Source organism: Ascaphus truei, chromosome 4 (genome assembly GCF_040206685.1).
Source record: "Ascaphus truei isolate aAscTru1 chromosome 4, aAscTru1.hap1, whole genome shotgun sequence".
In the NCBI taxonomy this organism is placed as follows: Eukaryota; Metazoa; Chordata; class Amphibia; order Anura; family Ascaphidae; genus Ascaphus; species Ascaphus truei.
The window spans coordinates 48,250,132-48,264,192 of NC_134486.1; the positions used below are offsets into that span (position 1 = coordinate 48,250,132).

Below are 14,061 nucleotides of genomic sequence, written 5' to 3' on the forward strand. Positions count from 1 at the left end.
TCATTTGCACCTTTTTAAGCGCTGTTGTTGGTTTCTGTTTTTCAGTTTATAAAAGTGACCACTCGTACACCACGTATTTATTCACTCGCTGTGCAATATTACATTGTATAAATAGTTGGAGAGGCCTTTGGAACTTGAGACTTTTACGTGCAAATAAAACATATGTACATATATTTACAAAAACTGGTATAACAGGAAATAGCTGCACTGTACCTCAACAGGAAATAAAGTATAACAAGAAGCCTGGCTTCGGGAGCTATATTAACATTTTCTTTGCTACAGATGTGCAGCAAATAAAATACAAGTTGGTTAAAATATTAACACGAATAGTTTGCTAAATAAAACGTTTGTATCAGCCACCTCCTGATCATTTGTTGTCTTTTAGAGCAGGGGTGATCCACTCCAGTCCTCATGCCCCCACAAAAGGTCAGGTTTTAAGGATATCCCTGCTTCAGCACAGGTGGCTCAATCAGTCCCTGCTTCAGCACAGTTGGCTCAATCAGAGGCTCAGTCTTTGACCTGTGCTGAGGCTGCGATATCCTTAAAAACTGACTTGTTGGGGGGGGGGGGGAGGGGAGTGCAGCACCCCTGTTTTAGAGGCACTAACATGCATCAACCTGCAATAGTGTTTTGTTGTCTTTTTGATGATGTATAATACTACTATACTAAGGTACTGTTCTCCATTTATGCACAGTTAGTCACTGATAAGGAAGAGAATGCACTGATCAACAAGGGTAGATAAGCGGGGAGGGGGGAGAGGTCTAACACACATTACCGTGGGGTTACTCTATATCTCCATTTGTTCTTTGCTTTACTTTGGTAGTGGGGGTTTGACCCATCATGACCTGCGTGTGTTCTGTTGGCTACCACTACCAGCTTAACAATGCGCATTCAGTAACCGCGCTTAAACGACTGAGTCCAAAACATCAAAATAGCGGTCTCGGAGGGGATATTGTTGTCCGCACGCCCATCCCCCAGGCTTCGCTGACATAGCCATCTGCAGTGGGCTGCAGGGCCCTGCGGTGGGGAAGAGGTTAAAACGATCCAGCTTTTATCGATTCCTGAGACGGCAGCTGCTTTTTTCTTTTATTTTTGCCACACATGGTTGCTTTGGAGCTGTTGCATAACATCGGCACAGGGGAACATGACTGGGCTGGGAGTGAGGTAGCAGGGGGTGTGGGTGATGGGTGGGGTTTTTGCAGGTGGGTGGGGTTTATTGGTTATAAGCTATAGTGATTAGCCATTTTGGCTACTTGGCAGGAGCAGTGTGCTGTGGATGTCTCCCTTAGCTGCTCGTGCGATTCTGTCACAGCTCACAGGCCGTTAGTTGATTTTATCCTGGAGAATAATAGATTTAGGCTAGGATGAGTGGTACTATGAAGATTTAGAAGGGGTCAGTGGGCCAGGTGGGAGTTTGGGAATAGGAAAAATGTTGCTCATTATAGTGGCATTGGGGGAGAAAGCCCTACAGGGGAGGTCAGCTATATGAGTCAGAGGGCACATTGGTGTCACACACTTGAGATGTGGATCCTAGGCCAGGCAGGGGAAGTGTAGGAAGGGGTTGCTAATTGGTGACCGGAGTCTCCGTACTGTGGAAGACAGCGAGTAGAGCATTAACTTAGGCCATTGAGAAGAAGGGATATGTCTTGCAGTATTGGGTAGAGAAAGGCAGGGGACTGACAGCAGGTCACAGGAGACGTTACACTTTACACAGGAGGCCCTGTTCAGCAAGATTCTGTAGCAGTGGCCACATGCTGTGCATGTCCACTCTGGAGTCATCGAGGCAAAGGGAGAAGATGGCCACGGGACACGAGTGGACTGTGAGTGCGTATGCTGGAATAGAAGTGCTGCATCTCTGGTTGCTTTAGAGGTTGGGGCGGGGGGAGGTGCAAGATTCCATTGGGGGTAATGCCATTAGAGGTGGTTAGTTTCATAAAGGGTTTTAAAGACTTTCATTAGGAAGAGAGGGAAAAAAGGTGATCCAGCAGAGTATCAAGAGGTGGTTTGGAGCAAAGGGCTGCGGGGACCTGGGCTTCAGCAAGGGACGTGGCTGTTTGTGATTTGGTAGGGAATCTATCAGTGAATGCTGTTAGTATTAGGGGTAGGACTGTGAATCAAAGTCGCCAGATGGAAGCTGGTACAAATGCTGAGGCAATGGCCCAGTCCTCAATTACAAGTAATAAGCTGGCGTCGGATTTAGTGCAGAAAGGGAGTGGGGTAAGTGATGGAGAACTGGTTGCCTCGGATTTTGTTGATAAGGAAGCATGTCAACTCGTGTGGCTGGGCCACTAGGTGTGTACATTCACAAGCAGAAATTTACTGGTTTCGGGCAGGCAAATGTGTTGGCAGTCAATAGAAAAGGTTTCTGCAGGCTGTTCAATGACAGCCATTGCACGGAGGGGGGGGAGCAAGATTCAAGTTCAAGCACGAGTGCTCCAGGTGGGGGGAAAACACATTTTCGAGGAAAGAGTAGAGAAAAATAGAAGAGGGAGCAGTGACGGGACGTCTTTGTGATGCTAAACCTTTATTATGATTCAGAGAGGTTTATGTTTGGGTTTCGGATACCGTTCCGTGAAAGCGGAGAGCCACGTCTTTCTGTGAAACTAAGGCCGGTGTCTCATTATCCTGAGGTGGTTAGGGAAAAACTATTGAAGGAAGTTTAATTGGGTAGAACGGCGGGCCCCTTTCAGGAACCCCCAATGGAAGCAAGAAGTTCCATCTTACTCATCATTTGTCGTGCCCTCAAGGTGGGTCAGTAATTTGTGATATTAACAGCGTTGTGTAGAGTGTGGTGTACCTCTTTTGATAAGGCAATGCAGCTTGTGATAAAAGCAACAAATGGGGTTTGTTAGCCAAGACCGACCTTTCATGAACATTTTGTTTGTTACCAGTTGGTCCTTTATTGGGCTGCCAGTTTGAGGGTTCTAACGTTGAGGCCTTTAGTTCTTCTTTGGAATAGGTTGTTAGCGTTGAATCAGTTTGGGATTCAGTTGTTCTTTAGTTTGATTTCTTGTGTATCAGGCCGGGGGGGTTCAGATTTGTGCTTTAGCTTGCTGGAAACGATAATGGGGGTAACAGCTAAGGTTTGTGTACTCTTGGCAAGGGACAAAACAGAAGGCCGAAAGACATCCCTGGACTTTTTGGACATTGAAATTAAGTTAATGGAAGTGGTATTTAATTTTGACACAGGAAAAATGTATTGAATTGAATGTTTTGGATCAGCAGGCTAGGAAAGCAAATTAATTTAAGATAGTTTCCGTCTCTGTTGGGCAAACTGCATTTTGCATGTCAGGTTATACCCATGGTTAGGGTTTTCAGCAGGCAGCTAGCAATGGAAAAGCTGGGGATAAAACAACCATCTTTCATCAGATTGAACAACGGGTCGAAAGCGGATTTGGGTGCCTAAAGAGGTCTCTTCTTTAATCTTATAGCATTGGCAAATCCCGGAAGTGTCTAACCGGCAGATGGAATTTTAACAAAGGGTTTGGTGCATTTTGAGAGGACCGTGGTGCACAGAGGGCTGGCTGGCGTGGTGGGTTATGGCAGATTTTCAAAATTATTTCTAATCATTGTTGTACTGGAAATTTCAGGCGTGGAAAACATGGGAGTCGTGCAACATCCTCGACCCCAGTGGCAAGGCTACTTCGAAAGGCTACTTCCAAAGCTGGTGTGGCGGTACTTGGAATTGAATGTTCGGATTAGATAAAGGAGTGTTTCAGGGGATCAGAATGTAATTGCAGACACTCAGTGGGCTCTATTCAGGTCGACAAGCGCAGTGGGGAGGCGTTGTTAGGAACATTTATGAATGCTGGGAGTCGAGGAGTAGCTGATTTGTGTAAGGTCGTTTGTTGCCCCTGCAACCTGGGTAGTGCGCGGTTTGTGAAGAATGGCTGCATCTGGTGGATATATTGTAGTAGGCGGTATGATGTGTGACAGGGATAGGCTAAAAGTTTTGCCTCGGTTTATTCTGCGGATGATGGAGCAGAGTTTATTTGTGGCTTCAACTGAGCGAGGGATGCCGTGCTTTTCTTTGTTATCGCATTAAAGAGCTAGCACACAATAATTAGTGGTGCCCCCAGCCTTGAAATGACTAGTCAGGTTCACAAATGAAGAAGGCCAATGTCTGTGTCTCTTTTTTACAACATTTGATGGAGGAAACAGTTCAGGTTTGCAGCTCAGTTTCTGATGTACAATACAGTAGCTTCATTTAAGCTTGCCTTTCCATTGGTATGTTAGGCTGGGGCCATAGAGGGGGTAGCAGGGCAGAGGCGCGCTGACGCTGAGGCTCGCCTGCTGAAATCTGCGCGATTTCATGCCCATGCAGGCGAGCCAGCGGGCGCGATCGGAGGCGGGGGGAGACTGAGGGAGGCGGGGCAGTGACGTCGCAGGGCCAATCGCCCGCGACGCACCAACGTCACGGCGCCGTGATGTTGACGCTGCTCCGCGCTGATTGGATGTTTTGAGCCGACAGCGCTCTGAAAAACAGCTTGGCGGTCGGCTGAAAAATCCAGCGCCTCAGCACGTCTGCGGACGCTCGCGTGAACCCCCTCTAAAGACATCCTCATGGAGGATGCAGGGGCTCAGCGCGGAGCGTCCGCACGGCTCAGCGCGGCCTGTCCTTCAAGGGACTCGGCCTTATGCGTATCAGAGAAATGGTCAGCAGCAGTAAGCTGGGTGTTATTCAAATACATTCTATTATTCTGGAAGAGGATTTTGTACATGTTTCAGATACGGAAATCATAAGCTGATCAGTATGGGAAAGGTATTGGGGTGTCTTTGTTTGAGATTAGGGATTTGGAATTTTGACCAGTTTTTCTAAAGTTACAGTATTTGGGGGGGAATCCAGTTACAGGGCTATTTGCTGATTCATAGCCATGGGGCGCCTTTGATGCGCTTCCAATTTCTAAGGGCATTTCTAAATTTTTGGGATAAAGAGGAGTTTACTTTCTTGGAAGGATAGAACTCATTTTTGTTTAATGGGGCACCCATGGGGCCAGCAGGTGGGATTGAGGGCTGTTACTGTGAAAAGAATTGGAAAATGTGTATCACTTTCTTTTAAATTGTATGTTAGATCTAATTTGATATCAGGGAATTAGTTAGGTGTTGGGATAGTGTTCCTTTTAAGGTTTTCTTTTTTAGGTTCACCTATTTGGAGGGCCTGGAATTGGGCCCGCAAACTGGCTATAAATTGGATTCATCGAAAACCGCTGGGTTTTTGTAAGGATCAGGTAGAAGTTAAGTAGTTTGGGATAGGGTGTATGAAGTGGATGTAGGTATTGCCTAATGTTGCCCAATATGTTTGGTTAAGCCGTGGGGTAATGATTTGGGTTAGATGTGAATTTTGAATTTAATGAGAGATTTAAATTAAAAGGTATTTCATTCAAATGTTGTTTTGTCCCCAAAAGTTGTAGTCGGAAATTATTCCAAGGCGGGTTTGGATGCAAGTTAGGAGTCTCATCGGCATAGAGAAATGTAGAATCAAATTCAATAAGTTGACTTCCAGTTTTGTTACTAAAATTGGGGAAGTTATCTTAAGGCATAAGGAGTTTGGGATGGTAATTTATTTAGGGAGGATGATGTTTCTTTGAATGAAATTTGGTCTTGATATTTTCGGTTTATATGATGAGATAGAAAGGTCCTTGTGTGTTTGCGGGGAGAAGGGTTACTTGACTTAAGATGTTAAACAGGCATACCTGGGGTGGTCCTTACTCAGGGGGAGACTCTGTGTGGCCCCTCTTGTTTGCTAATACTGCTCTCTTCTATTGTATCAAAATGTGTTCTGCATTCATCAATTCCTTGTTTATTTCATTATATTGTTCTTCTCATGCAATAACAGACGCTGAGCAAGCTTCGTTCGGAAGGGCTACTTCCAGGCCAGGTTTTCAAAATTTCTCTCATTTACACATAATAATAATAATAATAATAATAATAATCGTTTGTCCTTGTATAGTGCTGCTAGTTTTAAGTAGCACTTTACAGAGACATTTTTGCACTCACCATCCCTGCCCCGTAGAGTTTATCTCTCTAATCTATGTTTTTTGGTGCCTGAGGCACAGGGAGATAAAGTGACTCGCCCAAGGTCACAAGGAGCTGACACCGGGAATTGAACCAGGCTCCCCTGCTTCAAACTCAGTACCAGTCAGTGTCTTTACTCACTGAGCCACTCCTTCTAATAAAAAATGTACCTAGTTCTACTTATCACTAAGGGGCTTATTTTACAAGTCGCATGACTTTAGAATAACCGCTAAGTTAGATTGATTAGGTCTGTTTTGGCCAGTTCGTAGAAATTGAGTGCTTCACTACCACAGCCCGACTATAAGCAATATACTAAGCTCACACCTTGGACCAATATGAGAGGTCTGCATAGATACAGTGATAGTGTATGTGTATATATATATGTACATCAGTACGATACTTGTGAGGTTTTCAAATCACTGCACACTATGATTTTGTCACGTGTTAAAAAGGTATCACAACTATAATACTTATTCAGGATCAATACAACTACTAGTGCTGTATTGCATCATTATAGGTTTTGTTCACCTTTATACAAAGTGTTAATTCTATGTTGTTTCCTTCAATTTAGTGAATTCAACAAGCATCAGACCTAATTCATCATGGCTCTTGTGAAACTGATAAAGATATGAAATATTCTCATATGAACAGGACAAACGTTTTGCAAGGAGACTACAGAAATGGTGCAACGTATTTCAGGATGCGTACCAACAAGGAATGTGTCCTTCTGTCCAAGTGAAAGGTACGTTTCGTTTGTGGGGTCCAGCAGGGGTATGAGAGATGGTGCATATTGAAATCCCCCCCCCCCCTTCCTCCCCCCGCCAGTACAGTGAGAAACAGTTTTCATAGCTGGTTCGTAAGCGATAGGCTTGCCAGCCTGGTATAGATGCCTATAATCACTATGAGACACTGCAAGCACAGGATGCTACATTTGGTATTGTATAACAAGCAAAGCAGCCATCTTACTGTGATTCCTCAGCAAAGGCTCCCTTAGGCTGCGGTTATAGTGCCGGCGACAGCAACGCAACGTTGTGTCAAAACAAATGCATTGCCGCCATCGCGTGCGCTTATAGTAAGCGCGGCGCGACGGAGCGATGGCTTGGACGCGATCGCTGGAAGTCATCTCAATTTGATTTTTCCAGCGACCGCAGCCTGACGTCGCGTCGCCGGCACTATAAGCGCGGCCTTAGGTTTTAGCCAACTGCATGACACACTTGTACAGCGTAAACCTGGCGCTGAAAATAAAAAGGTAACGGAATCATTCACACGTGCGATTTGGGGCCAGATCCGCAGAGATCTCTTAAATCAGGGCTCATAACATGATGTTACTTAAACCAGGAATGATATATTCAGATTATGTTCATTAGCACATGTCCCATGTATCTGAGGTGTGTTCACAGGTATGTCCCCAAGTGATGTATAGAGGACGTTATTTTGGTTTTCTCTTAAAAAGAGTATTGCATTAACTAGAACAGCCGCTCGCGATATTGATATGCAAGTATCTCCATTAAGGAAAACACAGGGACTTAACATTTTATCCTACCTAAACTTGGCGTTACTTACATGCAGACCCTGAAATAGTGCTTGGGGGAGGGAGAGCATCTAATAGTAAATGATTAATATTTCAGGGTCTGGATGCGAGTAATGCAAAGTGTAGGTATGATGCAACATGATGTCCCTCTGTTTACCTTAATGCAGGGGCGCGCAAACTTTATTTGCTGCCCCCTCCCTCCCCCCCCCCCCGCCTGATCTCCTCTGTCGGTGCGCCCCCCACCCTTACCTCGTGCGGCGTCATATGACGCCACGTGGTTGTGTGACGTCGCGACACGTGACCCGCGTCGTCTTTTGACGTCACGTTACTGTGGCAACCGTGAGGTCGCATGATGACGCCGCGTTGCCATGGTCACGCATCCTGAAGCCGGCTGAACCTCGGAAAGTACAGGTTGCAAAGGCCTCGCGCTGTCCCCCGGCATTTCATTTAAATGCCTTGGGGAAGAGCGCGTGACCTCTGTAACCGCCTGCACCCCCCCCCTCATCCCCCCCCCAAAAAAATCTGTGTCAGTTTGCTCCCGCTGCCTTAAAGGATCAGTTCTCCTACATAAAGTTATAACCCCCCCTCCTTCTGTTTATATGTATAGGAAGCAGGGGGTCTCATGAGTTGAACCGTGTTAATTTTAGCTCCAGGAACCCCCTGCTTCCCGATATACCTTATAGGTAAAGTGCCAGCGTGTCCTCCCCTCCAGGGAACATTAAAATGGAGGCTTAAGTCTACCAGATCACGCAGGCCAATATAAAGCTCACTGTTCCTGGCTTTGGTGACCCCCTCGTTCCTCATATTTATGGGTTTTTTTGTGCAGTAATAAATAAAATGAACAATCTTGGAAATTGGGAGAGGGGTGGGTGGGGGGGATGTCGCTGGAAATAAAAATGGTGCAGTTCAGCGCTGGGGGGACTGACTTTCTGCAAAAATTGAATAGGGTGAACTGCTGCTTTAAGGTCAAAGTGATATTAATGCAGCCGTACCACCATTTTTGGCAAAGTGGCCAAGAGTGTAAACCTGCTGAAGTGAGTGACCTCTGATGCACGTCTATAGATACAGTGATCTACAGAACACTCATTAGTGTGGCTGCATGTCTATCATACTTGTGAAATGTTACAGCTTGCAGGGTACTGTGTGCCACTGTTCCTCCCCCGCTTGGTCCGACTGCCCATAGGATGTTTCCGAAGTGGCCTGTGCTGTTAATTATAGATCATGGTCGTCTAACATTCCAGTAACATCTATATAACCTCCAGTAGTAGCAAAACATGTCCAATAAGTTTATTACATAGTTACATAGTAGATGAGGTTTAATAAAAAAATAAATAAAATAAAAAATCTGTATCGAGTTCAACCTATAAATTTAGGTGACCGATACTTATCCTATATTTGCATTTACATTATATTGATCCAGAGGAAGGCAAACAAAAAATCCCAGTGAAACATTATCCAATTAAGTCTCATTAGGAGAAAATTACATTAATTCCTGAATAATGGCAATTAGATTTCTCCCTGGACCAACATCCTTCCCATGTTTACTTATTTGGTATATGCCGGTATCTTTGCTTTCTAAAAACTTTTTTTTGAAGATATCTATTGTATCTGCCATCCCAGTCCCCATGGGGTAATTTATTCCACTACCCTTACTGTAAAAGAACCCTTTCCTTTGTTGCCGGTGAAATCTCCTTTCCTCCAACTTTAAAGGTTGACCCCATGTCTGTGCTGCCCTTGGGAGGGATAGTTCTTTTGAAAGCTCCTTGTATTGACGCCGGGGCTTAAATAGCAGCTTGAATTATAGCCGGATAATAGCGCAGAAATTGTACATACTGGCTGAGCCAGCCAGCGTCTGCAGCGACGAAAGCGGAATCCCCTTACCTTGCTGAGTCTCCCTGCACATGTCAAAATCAAAGGGGAATCCGCTGCTTACGGCAAGCTTGTTTACCAGGGCTGTCACCGTTCGTTTTATAAATGCTGTTTATTAACGGTGTTTGCTAAGGGTGCCAATATAAATGATGGCTCCTAAACTTCATTTTTCAATAGAATTTACACTGAAAGCAGTCAAATATGCGGTAACACAGCGGAGAAGCTATTTCCCTTCATTTTTTTTAATATTAAACATTATTTTATACTTTATTTTAAAATTATTTTAATTTCAGTTGTAGCCGTGGCTTTAAGTAGTAGCCTGTTCTTGAATTGTAGCTTGGTACAAGCACGGAAATTGTAAAGTCTAGCCCAGGCTATTATTGAAACATTTACGGTATATCTGTATATAGGTATGCGATCCCTCTTAGACGCCTCTTTTCTAATGTAAACAAACCTAATTTAGCTATTTTCTCATAAATCCAACTTTCCGTGCCCTTTATTAATCTGGTGGCTCTTTTTCCAGTTCCATAATGTATTTTATGGAGTGGTGTCAAAAACTGGACTCCTTATTCAAGGTGCGATTGACCCTATGATAAATTTAGACTGATACTTATCCTATATTTGGATATACAGTATATTGATTCAGAAGAAGGCAAACAGAAAACCCCAGTGACAGTGGCATGATTAGAGCTTCTTTCCTTCCATCCATACCCCGCTTAATGCAAGATAATATATTTGCAGCTACTGCCTGACATGCACAATTGTTTATTCACTATTGTTTATTTCTCACATCTTGCTCTTAACCCTTATCCTATCTTCATTTTCAGTGCCCAGTCCTCGCCCAGCTCTCAACACTAAACTAGTACTACACCTACTGCCACGTCTCCTCTACTATTTATATTTCCTCTAACTTCACTTCTTTCCAAGCTACACTTTTCTTTCTACAATCCTTATTCATATATATCCACCTCTCCTTCCTTCTCCTTCTCCTTCCTTCTCCACTTCTCATAAACGCCTTTCTGCGCCCTTTCACACTACTCAGCAATACGCCCCTAAAACAAACCCCTACAAATCCTCCTCACACATCCTTTTTCTTTCCATGCTTCTCCTCCTTGCTTCTGGGGATATCTCTCCCAATCATCCTAATCCCTATGTAAACCCCTCTAACCTCATACCCATCCCCTGTTAACCTTCCTCTCCTCTCCCTTTCTCCAGTGGATACATGCTCTCCTTTTAACAAGTTCCTGTCTGTACATGACTTATTTTTCTCTCACTCTCGGCTCCTTTTTGCTACATTATAACTGAGACTTGTCTCACTCACTCTGACCCTGCACTCAAAGCTGCCCTTTATGGTGGTCATTCTTTCTCCCATACTCCACGCCCTCCTGGCAGGAGTGGAGGCGTGGGGCTCCTCCTCTCCTCAATCTGCCGTTACCAAACTTTTCCTATTCCTCCCTCTCTTTCTTTTCCTTTCACTGTCCAGCTTTTTTTCTCCTCTCCCTCTCAAGGTAGTGGCCATCTTTCGCCCACCTACCTCTACTCAACCCTCTCCTCTCTGACTTTGAATCCCAGCTGGCTTTCTTTCTATTGTCTGACTCCCCTTCTCTTCTCCTTGGGACTTCAACTGCCACATTGATGACCCCTCTCTCCCTTGGGCTTCCTGCTTTCTCTCTCTAACCTCCTCTTCTTTTGGCCTTCACCAATGGAATGCAGCCAGAACCCACAAAGATGGCCACTACCTAGACCTAGTTTTCACAAAAAAACTTCTCCGTTGGAGGTCTCCATTTCCCCCCTTACTCTCCCTTACCATCACCTCATCTCATTTACTCTCACTCACTTCTCCTCCTCTTCAACACCATCTACCCCTCATTTCTGCACAGACCTGTGTTCCATTGATCTACCGGCTCTTGACTCCATTTTGCACTCCTCGCTGTCTTCTCTCTGCTCCACTACATACTCTGACAACCTGGTCATGAAAATCTGCCCTATCCTCCTCTCTTGATCCATGTGCCCCTTGTTTTCTCTGCCGTTTTTGCCCCAGACCTTGGCTTAACTGCCACACACGCATTTTCCGCTCCTGCAATCGCTCCTCTGAAGGAAATCTTATACTCTTAACAGACTTCTTTCACTACAAAATTATCCTATTCTGCTTGAACTCTGCCCTCTCCCAGACTAAACAAACTTACTTTTCTTCTCTAATCAACCATCACCATTCTCTGTTTTTTTACTTGTTATTCTACTTGCATTTTACCTCTGGTCTTTGCTGACTATTGCAAGACAAAATGTGAATTCCAGTCAGCAAGACATCCCCTTTTTATCCTCATTATATTCTATACCTCTCCCTAAATCTCCTCCTGCTTTCCTTTACTCTTTTTCCTCTGTGACAGAGGATGGTGTCGCTGCTGATCTCCTCTCCCACTCACCCTTTTGACCCCATTCCCCTCGATCCAACTCTAATCCCTACACTCACATTTTCAACTCCTCTCTCCGCTCTGGTACCTTTCCCACCTCCTTCAAGCATGCAACAGTAAAGCGGCGGCCCCGCTAGTGCTGAGCGCGCGGTGCTTGCCACTTTTAATTACATAAATGTATATCTGCAAGTCCCCGCTCACACGGTGCTCGTGCGCTGGCACACACGCTCACCCACGCTTGGCGCTTATAGATAAACAAAAAAGAGATTTTTGAAGCGGGCTCAGCTTGCAACGACCCCCCCCCCCCCCTGGCGCGCGCTTGCGAAATAGCGCGGACACCCAGTGGTCATCATGGAGAGCTGGTGACGTCACTGCTCTCAAGCATGAGTGCGGTCAGCGCCAGAGGGGCCGCAGCCATATACCTTTACTCAAAAACAACAAGCTTGACCCTACTCTGTCTCCCTCTTGCCTTTAGCTTCTAAACTTCTTGAACGCCTTGTATTCTTTTGCTTGCTCCATTTTCTTACCTCCTATTCTCTCCTAGATCCGCTACAATCTGGTTTCCGCACTGCTCACTCCACTGAAACAGCCCTCCTCAAAATAACTAATGACATCCATGCTGCCACAGACAAATGTCATTACATCCTGCTCATATTACTCAACCTCTCTGCAGCATTTGATACTATGGACCACCCTCTTTTGCTTTACATTCTTCATGATACTCTTGGTATCCGTAACAGAGCTCGATTCTGGATTTCCTCTTACCTCTCCCATCGTACTTTCAGTATCTTGTTTGCGAAAACCTCCCCCATCTCTGTCGATCTCTCTGTAGGCGTACCCCAGGGGTCTATTCTCTAATTCTCCCTACTTACCACATGGATTGTAAGCTCTTTGGGACATGGATTCCTTTTCCTAATGTAGACATTTATGTTGAACCACTTATTTCTATTATGTCACGTGTATTACAGCTGTAAAGCGTTATTCACATGGATGGCGCTATATAAATAAAGGTATACATACATATAGCTAAACCTGTTGTTGACAAGCATTCCTAAATCATTCTCCATCAATAATTGACCTAATTTTGGCCCATTTAATTTGTAAGTCACCTGTTTCTACTTGTTTCCCAAATCCTTAACCTTACATTTATCTGTATTAAACCTCATCTGCTATTTACCTGCCCAATTATCCAGTTTATCCTTCTGGAGAGAAATCATTCTCTGATTTTACTACCTTACACAATTTAGTGTCATCAGCAAAGATGGAGACTTTGCTCTCGATAACCACCTCAAGGTCATTAATAAACCATTGTATCATCCAGCAGGTGTGGTATTGGCAGTATGAGTAATTTTACTGTAGAAACGAGTTGGTAGCCATAAGTATATAAAACATTTATCTCTTTCGACATTGCAGATGGATGACATTGTCACAAGAATATTGCATAACTATTGCACTGTCACCGTCCTGAAGATGTGAAACAATTCCCATTTGAAGTTACATTGCATATATAACTGGTAGAAAGACCCAGTCCACATAAATGGGCACATTCAATACTTAATTGCATACATTTTCTTACATATCTCTCAGGGACTTAATCCTGTATGGGCCCTGTGCCCAAAAAGTCAGGGAACGGCAACAAATATGGAGGATCAGCAGCTGTACAAGGGTAACCTTGCAGCCAGCAATAGCGAGGTTTTGTATTATCAACAAGTACCACATCAAGCCAACAATCCAACTCTCAACCACGACTATGACTCGCTGGACATTAATGCTTCAGAGTCTTCTTCGTCATCCCCTCATTTATCCCAAGATTCAAGGGATGTCACATTGCCTGCAGGAACTAAAAGTATTGGACCGGTGGATTCAGCCAGGCCAACTGCTAACTGGGCAAATGACGGGTCAGGAAACAACGTCCAGATGAGAAGTCACCTAAATAGCTACGACCAAAGTTTACCGTGGAATTCACAGACACAAAACGATGCAGCAGATGGATACCCGGTGACGTATTTCTCTCAGCTCAATGACAATCGACATAAAATGACCAGTGGTGCTTTTCATAAGTTGGACTCCTTTACACAGGTATTTTCTAGGCAGAATGCAATAAGAATACAATCCTCAAGTGTGTCTCAGGGCCTCCATGACCAGCCGTCACTAATGGAGGGCGACAGTGCCCTTAGGCAGTTGCTGTCACTGAAACCAACGGCCGAACAGCAGACTCTTCCTACAACTGTAGAG

At 44.6% G+C, this 14,061-nt stretch overlaps 1 protein-coding gene across 6 annotated transcripts in view; it reads left to right on the forward strand.

Moving 5' to 3' along the window:
* The window catches only part of TRERF1 (transcriptional regulating factor 1), a 179,507-nt gene that overhangs the window by 110,435 nt on the left and 55,011 nt on the right, over window positions 1-14,061 (forward strand). For 5 of the 6 annotated variants that reach the window (XM_075595732.1, XM_075595736.1, XM_075595735.1 and 2 more), the window contains 2 exons: window positions 6,587-6,757; window positions 13,240-14,061. The exon at window positions 13,240-14,061 is cut by the window's right edge and continues 810 nt beyond it. In XM_075595732.1, coding sequence (XP_075451847.1) covers window positions 13,468-14,061 — 594 coding nt within the window. In that variant the 5' untranslated portion in view covers window positions 6,587-6,757; window positions 13,240-13,467. Of the gene's footprint in view, window positions 1-1,511; window positions 1,821-6,586; window positions 6,758-13,239 lie in introns of those variants that run through there. The other variant, XM_075595733.1, reaches the window with a different exon arrangement.